General features: G+C 36.0%; 1 protein-coding gene across 2 annotated transcripts in view; it reads left to right on the top strand.

The window, feature by feature from the left end:
• Positions 1 to 17594, top strand: part of tns3.2 (tensin 3, tandem duplicate 2) — a 56217-nt gene that overhangs the window by 31521 nt on the left and 7102 nt on the right. For both annotated transcript variants that reach the window (XM_058757046.1, XM_058757044.1), the window contains exons 14-19: positions 1435 to 1541; positions 1722 to 1845; positions 3435 to 3515; positions 15270 to 15426; positions 16032 to 16384; positions 16472 to 16558. In XM_058757046.1, the coding sequence (XP_058613029.1) occupies positions 1435 to 1541; positions 1722 to 1845; positions 3435 to 3515; positions 15270 to 15426; positions 16032 to 16384; positions 16472 to 16558 (909 nt within the window). The remainder of the gene's footprint in view (positions 1 to 1434; positions 1542 to 1721; positions 1846 to 3434; positions 3516 to 15269; positions 15427 to 16031; positions 16385 to 16471; positions 16559 to 17594) is intronic.

Below are 17594 nucleotides of genomic sequence, written 5' to 3'. Positions count from 1 at the left end.
CGGTGCACACAGCAGGGAGGAACGAGGAGACGAGGATACCTCGAAATACAGTCTTTAATAAATCCAAAACAGACAGGACAAGACAAGGCAAGGCTGGGACACACAGGAACACCGGGGAGTAGCGAGTAGACCAGACAAACACTAACTGAACAGGCAGGAACTAAATACACATGACAATAACAGATAATGACACACCTGAACTCAATAAACTAATAAATCAGACAGAACAAGGACAGGACCATGACCAAATAAGGACACACGAGGCGGGAACACAAGACACACACGACAGAGGACTGACATAACTCCCCCCTCCCAGAAAGGCGCGAGAGGGGGGTGGGCACTCTGGAGGCCCCTCAGGACAGACATGGACAGGAAGACAGGATGGGGACCTCCAGAGCGGAACGGACAGAACGGGCCAAGGCGGAGCTGGGAGCTCTGGAGGCCATGGCAGGTGGTCTTCGCGGCCGTGGCCTCCTCCCTCGGCCCGGCCACTACAGCCGGAACCACTATCCTCGGAACCACAAGAACAGGAAGCCCTCCTGGGCTAGCTTGAAAGCTGAGGCTTCTTCTGGGCATGACAAGGGTCCCTCAGCAACCGCCTCCACTTCCGCGACAGGAGGGGCAGGCAGCTGGGAATGGCTTCCACGACTAGAGGAGACGCCTGCCCTCGGCGAGTCTCCGTGGACAAGACTTAAAAATCCATGACTCCGGGAACATGGCACGGCACTCCTGGCCGTGATATGTGGACTGGATCCACAGGAATGGGAACGGCACTCCTGGCCGAAAACTGGGGAACTGAATCCACGGGACCTGGGAAGGAGTCAGCGGTGGCCGGTGGGATTGCCACATGCACTCCAGGCGGGCTAGGGTGAGCGGCGGCCGGCAGGCTTGGGTCAGCCACAGCCGGCGGACGGCGGCGATAATATCCCCGCGAACAGCGGGCTGAAGAGAGCCGCGGACGGCGGCAGACTGGAGGGGCTCTCGGCCAATGGACTCGCGACGATCCCACCGAACTCCAACGCTGAATATCAGCTGGCTAGGGCGGGATGACGAGCAGCGACTTCCATGCAGCAGGACACACAAACAGGAACCAAAATAAACACTTTCCAAAAAACGAACAAAACAAAACGAGGTGAAGGGGCGCCGCTTACTTTGTGGGTCTGGTCTTCTCATTACTCCCCAGTGTTCCTGTGTGTCCCAGCCTTGCCTTGTCTTGCCCTGTCTGTGTTGGATTTTCATTAAAGACCATTATTTTGAGTTATCCTCGTCTCCTCGTTCCTTCCTGCTGTGTGCACCGTGACAGTTTGATGTTGTTAGAAAATTATAAATAATAGTGAGATCCTCCTATTTCAAATCTGAATGACCAGTCACAGTTAAATGTTATCTGACATGCATTGAATATCAACAGTGAATTCAATGTCTCTGTCTGTACAGGATGGAGGCAGAAACAGCTCAGTGATGTCTCTGAATACTCTGTGCTGCAAAAGGCGGGTGGCGATCGAATGCAGAACAACCAGAGATTCGTCTTTGAAACGTCATCGGTACAAATTCACAAATAGCCTCATAACTGTATAGCCTCAAAACTTAAACAGTAAATATTTAACTGAAGACTAGTGCGATAAAATCGCTTAAATTTTTGCCCAAAGTAAAATACAAGTTTAACTTGTGTTGAACCCACAACATTGCTACAGCAATGCTTCGTATGTTTTTGTCTGTTTCAGAAAGGTCTATATCATACTGACGCTGTTGACGTTGGTGACCTTCCTACAGACAGTCCACTGTGGGTGGGTCTTAATCAAGTTCCGCCCACACCGGCATTTCCTGTGACACCCCCCACTCCATATGGTAAGAATGACACTGTACTTGATGTTTGTTATGTGAGTAAGCCTTTCACTGTCTTACTAAGCTTTGTTACAATTGTAGTGCCCTTATGTGGTCATTTATGAAAATGCAGTGGTGGCCAAAATTATTAGAACACCAGTATTTTCACCAGCTAAAGTTTTAATTTAGTTATTTCTATCTTTTGCTGTAGTGTGTCAGTAGAAAATATCAGTTTACATTTCCAAACATTCATTTTGCCATTAATTGTAATAATCCAGTGAGATTTTTGTTTGCACAAGGAGTCTGACAACAGCCAGTGCACCACAAAGAGATCTGATCAGTGTGTCTGCAGTCTGTCTGGAATGACATGAAGAAACAGAACAAACTGAGACAGACTAAATCCAGAAGAACTGCGGTAATGTCTCCAAGATGCTTCAAGAGACCAATCTGCAAAGCTATAGTACTGTTAAACGTTTTAGGCACTTGTGTAAAAATGCTTTAAAATGAGGATGCTGTCAAAAATAATGTCATAAATAGAATTTATTTATCAATTAACTTCTATTAACTAAATTAAATCAACATTTGGCCATTTGGTGTGACCATCCTTTGCTGTTAAAGCAGCTTTTGCCCTAGGTGCACTTGTGTTTTTCAAAGTTGTTCAGGTAGCTTTGCAGGTAGGTCTCTTGAAGCATCTTGGAGATGTTGCCGCAGTTCTTCTGGATTTAGTCTGTCTCAGTTTGTTCTGTTTCTTCATGTCATTCCAGATAGACTGGATGATGATGGTGAGATCAGATCTCTGTGTGGAGCACTGGCTTTTGTCAGACTCCTTGTGCAAACAAAAATCTCACTGGATTATTACAATAAATGTAAACTGATATTTCCTATTGACACACTACAGCAAAAGATAGAAATAACTGACTTAAAACCATTTTTTAGCTGGTGAAAATACTAGTGTTCTAATAAGTTTGGTCTCCACTGTATATTTTTTTTCAATAGCACATTTACAAAATACATGCATTGCCCAAATTGCTTTTCAGCAGATAATCTAAACAGTATGAACATTTACATACTCATAGACAAATTAAAACCTGGTAATGTTTAATTTTAAAATGTCTTTATTCTTAAATTAAACACATCCACTGTCAGAAGAAAAAAAAAATAATTGAAAAATAATTACATAGTTGGGAAGTAGAAAACAGAGAAGGCCCTGACATTTTTTGATCTTAAAGAATCTTAAACTGAATCCTAAAATAAAAAGGCAACCAATGTAAAGACGCTAAAACTGGAGTAATACAATTGCTCTTCATTGTATGTGTCAGAAGCCTGGCAAAACAACACGCTCGGCCTTATTAGTGATAAGATTCAGAAATGCACTGGCCAATGAGGCTTTAACCTTGCCTAAGCAATATACTAGTGAACAAAACAATAAAGACCCACTTGGAGTGCAATATATTCAATAGTTTTGTATCATCAGCATATAAATGATAAAAGTTTTTGTATTTATGAAAATTTTTGTCTAATGGACACATACAATGAAAATAAAAAAGGTCCAGTAATAGAACCCTGTGGCACACCACTGCTTAATGTATTTAATTGTCTCTTTCTCCTCATAGTGAAGAGTGTACATGACACCATCCCTTCAAGACCTGGTTCTCAACCCAGTAGACACTACATGAGCTCTCCAATATGGCAAGGTAATCAACTGCTACAGTGGCTACATCCTTATGCTACTTCCTTTTACACTATATCTACAGCAGCAAAATCATGTTTATATCTACATGAGAGGACAAGAATGTGTGTGGATGTCAATTTGTGTGTCTTTGGTTGATCTAGTCAGGAAAATATCCAACTGTATCTCACACAAATGTGACCTTTCAAAACGGTCCCCTGTACCAAAGTTTGTCTTGCTGCTATCGCAAATTCTGTGTTGCTCAAAATAACTCTGCTACAGGATATGGCCCTCTGGGTCAGGATGCATACTTCCTGTAACCTGGCCAGTCAGAGCTTTGCGAACTAGAGCTGTGCTTAGAATTAAGCCCAAGGTGTACTTCAGTTTTGACAAACTCTTACTGTATGTGTACAGCTGAACACATAGCCTTCCAAAGTGTGCACTACAAAGCGCACACATGTGAATTAGAAAGTTTCATCCTTGTCCAGCTATTTCTCTCTAGAAGTTATAAGCAAAGAAAACATCTTTGCACTTGTTTAAACTTGGTTGTATGCATTTCTTAACCCCCTCACACAAGTCCTTGTCAATGCTATAATTTGTTATTATTGCAGTCTTGTCACTTTACAAATGCTATTCTGTCAGTCATTTCTTGATTTCCTTATTTAGTAGTCAAATTCATATTTGTTAAAGCTATGCAAACAAAAAAGGATCAAAATCATTATAGTCAAAATCATCAGCACATTTGCAAAAACCCAAAGATTTATTTTGCACTCATAAAAAAAATCATTCCATCGGTCAGTTATGTAACTTTTATGGGGAAATACTATTGCCTGATTACATCTTAATGAGGAAGCACAGGAAAACATGGGAATAATGATAGATTGGAAGAGCAAGGAAGCCCATGTTATACCACATTATATTACAGCATAATTCACAGATCCAAAAGATATTTTAGTTTTTATATTTAACTTTTTACAGAATAAATACATTGATAGATATAAAAACATTCTCAAACAACTACAAATTGCAGTCATAGCATTACATGTCTTATAGTCCAATTTCCATGATTTTAAATGGAAAACAATAAACAAAGTGATAATGAAAAAGATGTGTTTCTTTATACAACGTTTAACAAATCTGGCCTCCAGCAAGTTTGGCCCAGAGGAGGGGAGGAAGTCTTGTATATTTTAATTTCCTGATGTGGGAAGATTTGGAGGTTATGTAACATCGGTCCATCTATGTTTTAGTGTCTAAATAAACAAGAGAAAATAAAAGGTCTCACAGCCAAACTCTTACTGACAGACAAATGCAAATATTTACACTGACATTTGAGGGGGAAGGAAGGGTAAAGCACGGCCCCTTTAAATGAATTTATGTGCTACAGTGGCTGAGGTCACATCAGGGACATTACAGTCTGAAATATTTTTTTCATAATCTTTATATGAATATTTTTTCTATATAATTGAACTTAGTTATAGAGTTAAAATTAGTTGTGAAGTTCATCCATTATTTATTTCTTTATCAACTGATTTATTTATTTTTATATACACTAAAAAGTTTGGGGTCGGTAAGTTTTTTAAAAATGTTTTTGAAGAAAGTGTCTTATTCTTACCAAAGCTGCATTCATTTGATCAAAATTACAGTAATGTTGTAAAATAGTATTACAATTTAAAGTTTTCTATTTTAATATAACTTTTTTATGGCAAGGCTAAATTTTCAGCAGCCATTACTTCAGTATTCAGTGTCGCATGATCCTATAGAAATTATTCTAATTATTCTATATATATATTATTCTATATATTAATTTGGTGCTCAAGAAACATTTCTCATTATTATCAATGCTGGAAACAGTTGTGTTGCTTAATAGTTTTGTGGAAACCATGATACATTTTTCAGGATTCTGAGATTAATAGAAAGTTTAAAAGAACAGCATTTATTTAAAATTTTTGAGTTTAGATTTTTTTTTTTTAGAGATTTAGAATTTTTGTAACAGTGTATAAATCTAATCTAATAAATTTAATGCATCCTTGCTAAAATCTTATTGACCCCGAATGTTTGAACAGTATTGTAAAAAAAAAAATAATAATAAAAAATAAAAGTGCACCTTTTTAAACAAGATAAATAAAAGTTTGGGACCACCAGTTTTTTTATTTTATTTTATTTTATTTTATTTTATTTTATTTTATTATTTTATTTTATTTTATTTTATTTTATTTTATTTTATTTTATTTTATTATTTTATTTTATTTTATTATTTTAATTAGTTAGTTAGTTAGTTAGTTAGTTAGTTAGCTTGTTTTTTTTTTCTCCTCCAAGCTGATTTTGTTCATTTCTTTTAATTAAAAAAACCCCAAAAAAACTAAAATTACATAAAAGTGAAATAATCAGCCAAAGAAAAGTCGAATGTCAAAATCAACTAAGTCAAAATACACATATTTAAAATAGCCTACTTTTTCTGAAAATAAGTACCTTGTGAATGTTGCTTCTCAGGCTAAGAGGATGAGGACCAAAATACTACTTAATACCAAAATACTACTGCTTAAGAAAATGACTGTTTTTGCATAGAAGCAGATGTTTTGAGCAGCAGCACATGGTGGAGAGCATATTGGTGTCCATAAAAGGCCATCCTCACCCCTGACCCCGGTGCTGCCGTTTGGTTAGGTGAAACAGCCTGTGGGAGTCTGCGGAGAACAATACTTGAATGGCCTATCAAAGGCAGAAGAACACTCATGAACTCATATGGTAATGAAGCCATGGGGGTCTTTCACTGCCTTTCTGCCTCATGCCAGTTGGGGGCAGTCGTCCTCCCTCCCTCTTCCTTTTCCTTCAGCCCTCCCCCTTCCCTCCCTCCCTCCTCAAAGCTGGAGTCAGTCAACCAGTGGCACTGTCCTGCTGGAAGAATGAAGTAGTTTTCCATCTGGGGTTTAACAGAATCCCAAAAACTCAATGACTTCATTCAGGCTAGACACAAATGAGTAGAGAGAGAGAGGGGAAGGGGACAGAGTTGGACAGAACAGCCACTGTGTGACGTGCTGCCGTGGTCAGTGTTTGTGCCGGGAAGCAGACAGCACAATAGAGAGTGAGAGAGAGAAAATGTGAGGTGGAATAAGTGACAAAGTAGATGTTACAGACTGGGGCCGTGAAAGACTGACACTGGGAGACAAAGTAAGCGTGCAGGAGCGTCAGAACACAGCAGTGGCCGGCAAGTCCAGCTAGTCTTCTGTGGATGAGTCTCTGTTGAGGAATACTTCAGCATGACTGCTTCTCTAGGTATGCGGGGAAAGATTTTGTGTCATTTTGACCCAACTTTTTGAATTGTGCCTGTGTTTTTGCATGTGTGTGAGCATTTGCCTGTGTGTTTGTATGCTAATACATCAGCCATTTGCTCTAGCCGTCTCTGGCAGACTTGAATTGTCTTCTTGTCAGCATGAAGTCTGTGTGAACACCCCCCTCACCATGGACAAAACTTTCTCTTCTCTTCTCTTCTCTTCTCTTCTCTTCTCTTCTCTTCTCTTCTCTTCTCTTCTCTTCTCTTCTCTTCTCTTCTCTTCTCTTCTCTTCTCTTCTCTTCTCTTCTCTTCTCATTAGTAGACTGCGAATCATTAATCATCAGTCTAGTTTTCCAGTAAAAACATGTAAACATCTTCTGTACCTAAATGGACAATTTCTTATGTCATGAAGACTTGTTTTCGAGAAAGTATTATTAATATGCATTTATCTTATTTTAAGCATATAATAAATTTAATTACATTTATGCTTAACATAAATAAAATAAAACTGCCAATATGCAGTACCTGGGTAAAAAAATAAAATAAAAATGTCCCAATGAACCCAGAATTTGGGGTTAAAAAAACAACCCAGATTTTTTTTAGAGTGCGAGTCATTCTTTTGGTTTATTTCTGCCACACAATAAAAAGAAATATCAGAAAAGTAATTGCTATTTTTTTTTTTATCTTAGACTTAGTTTTTTCTCACAATTGTGTTTATATCTCACAATTTAGACTTTTACCTCAGATTGCAATTGTGAGTTTCTAAACTTGCAATTCTGAGTTTTTTCTCCACATTTTGAATTAACATCTCACATTTTTTTATTTTTCTTTCCTCAGAATTTTGTATATGCATGCAATCCTTATAAACAACAACAACAATAAAACAAAACTGTGAGACAAATAATTCCATTCAGAAAAAAATGTAGTGAAATTAAGCTTACTTATCAAAGTACATTGATATTTGGACAGATTTCATTTTTTTTTAATTTTATTTATACATTCTATTCATATTTATTACATTCTTTGAAATTAAGTCTTATACAATTTCTTATACAATTGTGTAAGTTACTTTTAAAAATGAACTTTATCTTGTTTTGAGGATGTTTAGATATTTTTATTGGGTACAAGACATAAATACTGATTAAAAATATTTTTTATAGTGTAATGTGCTCACAAGTACATGCTTGATTTGCTGAGATGGCAAAAAGGCCGGGGTCTGTGGTTTGGAGAGGACTTTTATGTATATACTCTATGTGATGTGTGTGTGTGTGTGTGTGTGTGTGTGGTAGGCTCTTTTGGTTTGTTTATATGTGAATGTTTCCTGTTTCAGCTGGCTCTTAGACTTGGGCACTTTGTCTGAAGATCTGAATGAGTTATTTGCATTGCCAGAACATCACTGATAAAGGCAAACACATTTAAAAGCCCCAGTGTTTGTGCTTAAACTGCCTTATATTTTGTTGGTTCTGTCAGTGTTTGGCATTCCTCATGTGCTTTCTCACACACTCAGCAGATCAGTAGTGGGGTGTTTTGTGGAAAATATCTTGCTTTCACTCTTTTCTGAAGCTCATTTACACTTGATTTGTCCCGTAATTCACCTCAGATTGGTGATTTAGGCTTTGGCACTTTCTCATCTGGTCAGGCAGATTTATCAAGCAACCATGGGAGGTACTAAAACAAAAAGAGATGGATGTGGTGCTCTTGTTGTGAGTGGATGTGTGAGTTCTCTGATGGAGTGGAGAATCTGATGGAGGTGGAGTGGAGACAGTGGACACTATTCTTCTCTCTGTCTCTGGACAAAGGACTGTTTTGTTTGGGCCTGTGATCAAATGAATGTGGATGGGGAAAGAATGTGTTACATAATCGTAGTATGAATCTCGGGTCAGTTTGAGCTGAAATTCCATCTGATTTGAGCTTAAGATAGAACAACACGCATCCAAATTATCCAAAACAAACAATTTGGTTTGTTTATTACTGTTCTTTTGCCAGGGTAGGACTCACTTTGACGAAAAATAGGATGAAACAAGGGCAACATTGATTGGAGCAACAAAACACTGAATTACCCGCTGCATATTTAGCAAATAGTGCTTAGATTACAAAAATATAAACGTGTACAAAGAAAATGACGTCTGCTCTACATGCATAGAAAATACTGCCATTGGCTTTGTAAGCAAAACTTAATAAGTTATAAATGAGAACTAAAAGCAATATATATATATATATATATATATACTATTTAAAGGTGGGGTATGTATTTTTAGTAAAGTTATAGCATCTGAATTTTAACAGATTGACTACATAATTGAATAAAAAAAATAGTCCAGCATCTAAAATGTAATAGTTTCCCTTAAATAATTACACTAATAAAATTTAAAAATATTAAACATCTTATATTAAATGCGTTTTTTCCCTGAAATAATTACATTGTAAAATAATAAACGTAAAAAAAATTACAGATAATACCGTGCCTAATATTAAATACTTATTATTAAATCCTCTAAATAATTACATTTAAAAATGGCGATAAAAAATTCAATAAAAAAATAAACATCTAATAATAAATGTGTTTTGCCGAAATAATTAGATTATAAAGATAAGTTTAAAAATATTTCAAATAATATAGCTTAAAACTCCCAATTAAAAAATGTATTAAAAAATAAATAAATAAATAAATAATAATAATATATATATATATATATATACAGTGCCGTGAAAAGGTTTTTGCCCCCTGTTTTTTTGGGGGGGGGTTTGCATATTTGTCACACTTAAAAGATTCAGATCATCAAACAAATTTTAATATTACACAAAGATAATGCAAGTAAATACAAAATGCAGTTTTTATTTATTAAAGGAAAAAAGCTGTCCAAACCTGCCTGGCCCTACTTGAAAAATTAATTTCCCCCTCCTATTAAATCATGAAAGAACTGCGATTAACCACATTATTTTAGAAAGCTGAGTTAAATTTCACTAGCCAAACCCAAGCCTGATTACTGCCAGACCTGTTGAATCAAGAAATCACTTGAATAGAACCTGTCTGACAAAGTGAAGCATGTTTAAAGTGCAACACATCATTCCCCCTTGGTCCGTTCGCCGCAGGGCCCGGTGCGATCGCACCAGTTGCACCGCCCATAGGACGGCCCTGGTCATATTATCACAACAATGCAGTGTTCTTAACCGCATAATGCATATTTTAGGTTTCAGACATTTAAATACACAAGTACTAGTAAAACAATACTTTTAGAGCTTGTAAAATACACACAGATGTCTATGGAAGCATAACAATCCATTCAAATTTAATTTGCCGATGTGTTTTATTCATATCAGATACACATAGTGTAAGTAACTATAAAGTTCACTCTATTCTTCACCCAGTTCACCAGCCACTTACTTGCATATATTTTGGGAGAAATTGATGAATTCACATGCTGTAAATCAGACTGACAGTACTCTCTGAACTGTGGCGCGAACAAACATGGCGGCGCCCATCTCACGTTACAGATCACGATCAAAATAATTTATAAAGGTGTTTAAAGGACAAAACACACTCATTTACGCATATTTGTGAATCGGAATATCAGCTTGTCCATGACATGGTAAGCAAGTTTGTGAATATATTAAATAAAAAAGGAAAAACGAAATACCGGTAAAAGTGATCCATCTGTCATACAGTGTTATTGTGGCCGCGGTGAGTCACGTGACAATCATGACGCGTCGCCATGGAAACAGTAAGGGCAAACGTTCTAAAATAACAGTCGCCTTAAAAAAAAACTCACTCTGGGGGGACCTCTAGAATATTTTAAACTCACCACTGAAAGGGTTAAATCCGATTGAGGCATGACCTTAAACAGTCCATTCATGCTCGAAAACCCTCCAATGTGGCTGAATTAAAGCAATTCTGCAAAGAAGAGTGGGCCAAAATTCCTCCACAGCGATGTGAAAGACTCATTGCCAGTTATCGCAAACGCTTGATTGCAGTTGTTGCTGCAAAGGGTGACACAACCAGTTATTAGATTTAGGGGGCAATTACTTTTTCACAGTTTGGACAGCTTTTTTTCCCTTAATAAATGAAATTATTTCAAAACTGCATTTTGTATTTACTCAGGTTATCTTTGTGTAATATTAAAATGTTTTTGATGATCTGAATCATTCAAATGTGACAAATATGCAAAAAAAAATTAAAAACAGGAAGGGGGAACATTTAACCTACATTTATGATGTTGTAAGAGAACATATCCATTTCATGCCCAAACCATATTATTGTCAAATAATATGATTGTGGTATGTTCATATTTCTTGTCACATTTATTTCCGTTCCTTTAAATCACAAATGAATGACTGGTTTGTTAGTTCAGTCCATTAGCTGTTTGACTGATTAAATGTGTAGAGTGTGTATATTGCCTTATAAAGACCAAAAACAGGTTCCATAGCTATTTTAGTGTGCTGAATACCTATGCAATGGAAAAAGTGTTATTTTTGGTATGTGTGTTTTGTCGCTAAAAGGATAAGTGGACAGGTTGTGCAGAATGTCTAGTGTACAGGTCTTTAATAAGACGTTGTGTGTATTTGGTCATGAATGAAGCTGACGTCTGAGAGGAAGCCCAAGTGGCAGATATATAACTCAAACAAGAGCTAAATCTCATTGCAGACATATTTTAGACCATGTATCATATAGCATTGGAGTAATGCCTTTGACTGGAAAGTATTTAATTCTCCGGTGTTGAACTATTTTCCCCTCCACACATTCTCTATGCTGCTCTGCTTTGCAGCTTTGATCACAACAGCTGGACATTTTTCAGCTTGGCTCACTGCGTGTGTGTGTGCGCGTGCATTCCTCCTTTGAATGGCGAGTTTGTTAACTCCGTAAAACTGAAGTTGTCCTTTGTCTCGCTGGCATGCGGGAGATTTAATCCTGAAAGACCTGGTCTGAGCAGACATGCAAACAAACACGCTTACACACACTTTTATCGTCCTTCTCTTTCATTTGACAGCCAAATTCCCAACTCTGTATAAGATGTTGATATGACATGCAAAATTGCAAATATTGATAACGGTTATACTGTATTTTTGGCATGACTGCATTTAATGTTAAACAGTCTGATACACATACATATACACCTGTCTGTTTTACACTCTTTTTTAAGTTATGACCTCATTCATTTGGAGGCTACAAGGAATATTAGTACTTATTTTAACTATTTAACTATTTTCAATTACTAAAACTGCTTTTGCTTGAATAATAAATAAAATAAAATTGTAATAAAAAGTAATAAAACTAACAAAATAACAAAACTATATATATATATATATATATATATATATATATATATATATATATATTTATTTATTTATTTATTTTTCCCCAAGTACAGAATGTTTTATGGTTTTAGTTTAATGATGATGAACCTGGTACATTTTAAGTGGACTGCAAAAAAGCTAAAAGTTATTTAAAATAGTGGAAAGACCTAATAGACAATAATAATAAAAATAACAAAAACTTTAATATATATATATATATATATATATATATATATATATATATATATATATATATATATATATATATATATATATATATATATTACTTATTTCTATTGTGTTTATGTTTATTTTTGTTATGGTTTTATTTAATGATGATAACCCTGGTATGGCTTTAAAATTAATATGTTAAATTGCATAACTATTTAAGTGAACTGCAGTTGTTATTGAGTTATTTAAAATTGTGGAAAAACCTAAAAGAAATGATGACCAGTTTATAGCATCGAGTATTAAACACCTCCCTTAGATAGCTGAATTAAAACAATATTAAAAATGATACTGCATCTAATATTAAATACTTTGCCCTTAAGTAATTAGATTAAAAATATTGACACTTAAGAAAATATATTAAAAACAATGCAACATCTTATATTAAATTTATTTCTTTGAGTGAGAGGCATGTGAAGTCAAATGTAAGTAGCTTGGCTGTTTAAAACACTGTTTTAGGACATATTGTACCTTTTCTGTTTCGTCACAGAGTTGGTCTCCGGTTTGGGTTTTGAAAGGTTGTGTAGCCAGAAGCATCTGCATTCATATTTTGCTGTGTTTTGAGACACAAAGTAAAAGTTTCAATACAGAGCTGGGGCATCTGATGTCTTCATTTCAGAGCTGCTTCATTTTTGGCATGTAATAAATTTCTCGTTAGACCTCTTTCTTCTGTCTTGAAGGGTCATCCAGATCTTTTCTCTTTTTGAGGGGCCAGTATAGTTCAACAGATCATTGACCTCTTGGCTGCAATCCTCATGTGACCCTGACATCTGTTGATGCCGTTGGTTTCAGGAGAATTATGTTTGGATGCCTTTCTGCTTCAATTGAATCCATTTATTGACTTAAATGAACTTCTGTGCAAGTTCAGGCTGGTTTATGCTGTTTTTGTTTTTTGTTTTTTTAGCTGATTTAGCTGGTGGATCAGTGAAACTGTGTTTTTCAGTAGCAGTGTGAGGCTGGTGGACCAGCATGGGTCTTTCAGCAGAAGCTGATTGAAAAAGGAAACCTTGCTGGTTAATCTAGTTAAGAAGCCTGGTGGGACACCAGCAAACCAGCATCCCATGCTGACCACCTGCATGCAAATCACAGCTTGTGCTGGAGAGCAGCTGTGTTGCTGTTTTGATCAGAGAGAAGCACACCAGATGAATCTCTGGGAAGCAGTTTTGGGATTCCTGTGTCTTGGGAATGAGTTTTGGGGTTTTTTGGGTGGGTCACAAGATCTATTTTTGGGGACACTTTAGACTCTTCTGCCTCCAGATGTTGTTTGTGTGTTTATGTTTTTATTTAATATTACATTTTCAAAGACAACATCTCCTTGACAACCTATCACATGATGTGGTTAGGGGTGAGGTCATGGCTGAAGAAGAAGCTACTATCATGCTATGGTATATGTTTGATTAGTAAATGTCTTCTGAAGGACAACATTCATGGGGAATCCAGCATTAAGGGCTGTAGCTAATTGCATTTTTTTATAATTATGGAATGGATGGTTAATTGGGACTGTTGGTTAAATTTGCAATACTCAAAACATCAGCCTTGTTACTCTCTTGGAGTTATACGACTTAAAATTACAAACGTGAGTCCCTTTCATCATGAGGGACAAATTTGCCTCAAGGGCTTAGAAGTTTCATTATTTATTTATTTATTTATTTTTTGTCCCTACAGACACATTGGACAAACAATTTTCATCTCATGAACTGCTCATCTAATCGATCTACTATTTTTAGATAGCTTTATGAGTTTACAAAATTTGTTGAGATTAAAAATGTACCTTTTGTAAATTGTATTATTATTTATTTATTGTATTTTTTTAATAATTTTTTTTGCATGCAGATTTTTTTTTTGTCTGAATGTCAGATGTATTTATTTATTTTTATTATTGTCCCATGCACACACATAAAAAGTTTATTTTTAGAAATGATAAATAATAAATGGTAGGTTTTTAATTTTCAAAAGAGTACAAAATTATACTGCTACATTGTAATTACATGATAGCTGAAAAAATTAATTACTGGAAAGATATTTTTATGGATAATATTATATTTGGAGGTAATTTTAGTAGATTGTTTAATTAATCTAAAAATGTAAATGTAAGACCACCCAGTAAATAATAACTTGTAATAGTAAAATTATTTGTTTGTTTATTTATTTTGCCAGTATACATCATTAATTGTTTTTTGCAAAAAAAAAAAAAAAAAGATTTGTTTTGTTTTGTGTGATTTAAAAAATAATAATATTAAAAGATAATGAAATATCTAATGTAATTCCATGATAGCTGAAAATATACACTTTTGCTGGAAAAAGGATCCAGGGAATGATCAATTTCACTGAAACAGTTATTATTATAAGAAAATGACTGAGCTTGTGTTTGTTGTGGTTTAGGATTTTGAACATATACATGCAGAATATAGAAATTGTTCTGGGAGCAATGGGTAAGAAATATGAATGGACAGGTACTGTATTAGTGCCGATATTTGACAGTCAACTACTAGATAGAACTTCTTTTTTACAGTCTCTTCATTATGCTTCTGCTAAATGCTGCTTAAAGCTATAGTTTTTTGTTCTCACATTTAATTGCAGGCAAGTTTTCAAAGGTCATAGAGGATAGACCACAAAATTAATTTGATTATATCCAGCCAGTTTCCAGACAGGGAAGGAGGGAGGGAGTGGGAGACATTCCTCCTGGGTCCCTCCCCTGTGGTTTGTTATGTGCACAATCTGAAGAATGCGTGTGTATGGGCTCCTTCCAAACCCACAAGCCCAACTCCCTTACAATGGTCTATCCAATAATACCACTTGATTTATTACCTGGATTTGGCAACCAGTAGCAGGTTGCACAGCGCAGGTCTTCAAATATTTTGAGGGCGTGTAATAAGACATTGCTCATACTGAATAGAATCTTCCAGAGAAATTGGTTGAAGGTGTGTGTGTGTGTGTGTGTGTGTGTATGTGTTCAGATCTTAAAAATCCTGTTGTGTATTTCCTTTCAGAGTCACGAGGATACGTGGACAGCATGACGCACACATCTATGTCATCCGACGGAGAGCTCTTCCACTCTGATGTCACAGGAAGTCCCGCCTCCTGTCAGAGGATGTTTGGATCTATGCACTCTATGTCCAACCCCAGCCCATTGGTCAGCACAAACAGGTACTGCCTGTCAATCAACCACAGCAATCAATAGGGATGCACAATATATCCGTACCATATCAGTTATCAGTCAGCATTGGGTATTTAATTGTGTATGTTAATTTTTCCCAATGTCATATAGATTACATTTGCTGTCATCTACCGCTCATTAAATCTTTTAAAATGCTCATTAAATATATATGAAGAGTTTATTTTCAAAAACAGATAACTCCGTAATTTTCAAAAAATCATGTTTTTTATTATTAGCATGTTTTTGTGTTTTATTGTTTTAGTTAGCTGTATTTTTTTTTTTTTTTTAACCTAATCAAAATAACCCAACTGCAGTTTGATTGAGATCAGTTGGAATGCACAATGATAAAACATGATTTTTGAAAAATTATATATATATAACTTATAACTATATATAATTACATATAATAAATAATAATCATTTTTGATTGAGTAAATGCTGTCTTTTCAGTAACAACAGGCTACTTGTGTGGTCTATTGTGTTTCTAATCTATATTTAACGATATATGATACATGTATAAACACATGGTGGGGTGTGTTTGTCTATGCACAGGATATGTAGGATAACTCTGTGCTGTTTTCTCTTTTCCGCGCAGTCCCACCCCAGCTCATTCCTGGTTAGAGGGTGGATCCAGCACCCCCTTGAGTCACTACACGCCTCAGCCCTCCCCACCCCTCTCTCTCTCGGCCCCCAACTCCCACAGCTCCCCTCGCGGAGCCCCCCGCGGCCTGTCCTCCTCTCTGGATGTTGGGGGACTAGAGAGCAGCCTGCTGGAGGCGGTGGAGGGTCTCGAGGCTCTGGGTCTGGATGTGGCTCAGCCTCCCCTTCTGCCCCTGAAGAGACGAGGGACTGAAGGCTCAGAGACCATGTTCCCGCTCAGCAGGAGTGCAGTCAGCACGTCCTATGCCAGTCACAACACCTCACCTACCAGATCTACACCAAGTCCAGGTTTGTAGCGTGTTTGTCTGTAAGCACACACACACACACAGGCATATCAATACATCATATATAATGTGATATTATTCTTCTTTACAGATTTTATGGCCAGTAAACCAGAAAATGTGAAGTTTGTTCAAGATACGTCAAAGTTTTGGTACAAGCCAGACATCTCGAGAGAGCAAGGTAACAATATTAGATCCTCAGTAGGCCTAAGCTGAATTCAGAGACATGTTAAAGGAATAGTTCACCCAAAAATGAAAATGTTGTCATCATTTCCTCATCCTCATGTCGTTCCAAACCTGTATAAGCTTCTTTCTTATGTTGAACACAAAAGAAGATATTTTGAAGTACCAAATAGTTGTTGGTCACCATTGACTTCCATAGTAGGGAAAGAAATACTATGGATTATGGAGCATCTACTGTTTGATTACCAACATTCTTTAAAATATATTTTTTTATATTCAACATGAGAAAGAGACTCATACAGGTTTGGAATGACATGAGGATGAGTAAATTATGACAAAATTAAAAAATTTTGGGTGAACTATCCCTTTAAATATGTCTATGTCTATACATTATCGCTCAAAAGTTTGGGTTCGGTAATTTTATTTATTTATTTTTTATGTTTTGATAGGAGTCTGCATGTTTTTGAACGAAAATACAGTAAAACATTAATATTGTGAAAAAAAAAGTAAGAATTGAAAATTAATTTCTATTTTATTTTTATGTAATTTATTCCTGTACAAAATTTGCAGCAGCAATTACTCCATTCCTCCAGTCTTCAGTGTCACGTGATCCTTCAGAAATCATTCTAATATGCTGATTTGCTGCTCAAGAAATATTAATTATGATTATCAATGTTAAAAATAGTTTCGCTGATTATTATTTTTGTGGGAACTGTGGAAAATTCCACAGAAAATTCCAAGCATTTCTTTGAAATAGAAATATTTTGTCACATTATAACAGTCTATGCTGTCACTTTTGATCAATTTAATGCGTTTTTGTTGAATTAATGAATTAATTTCTTTAAAAAAAGTTGCTTCTGTCCCTCACAGCCTTGTTTTTTCACTGACTACTTTTTAAAGCAGACTGAAAGAAGTTCAGCTTGTTTTCAGTCATTTTAAGCCATGGAAATTCTTTTTAAACTTCTTTTACTGAATCATTTTGTTCAGATTTATATTAAGCAGTTAAACATTCACCAGTTTATTTGCCTCCTTGT

Source organism: Onychostoma macrolepis, chromosome 20 (genome assembly GCF_012432095.1).
Source record: "Onychostoma macrolepis isolate SWU-2019 chromosome 20, ASM1243209v1, whole genome shotgun sequence".
NCBI classification, from domain to species: Eukaryota; Metazoa; Chordata; class Actinopteri; order Cypriniformes; family Cyprinidae; genus Onychostoma; species Onychostoma macrolepis.
Note: the sequence above shows the minus strand (reverse complement) of the source record. Positions and strands in the feature narration are given on the sequence as shown.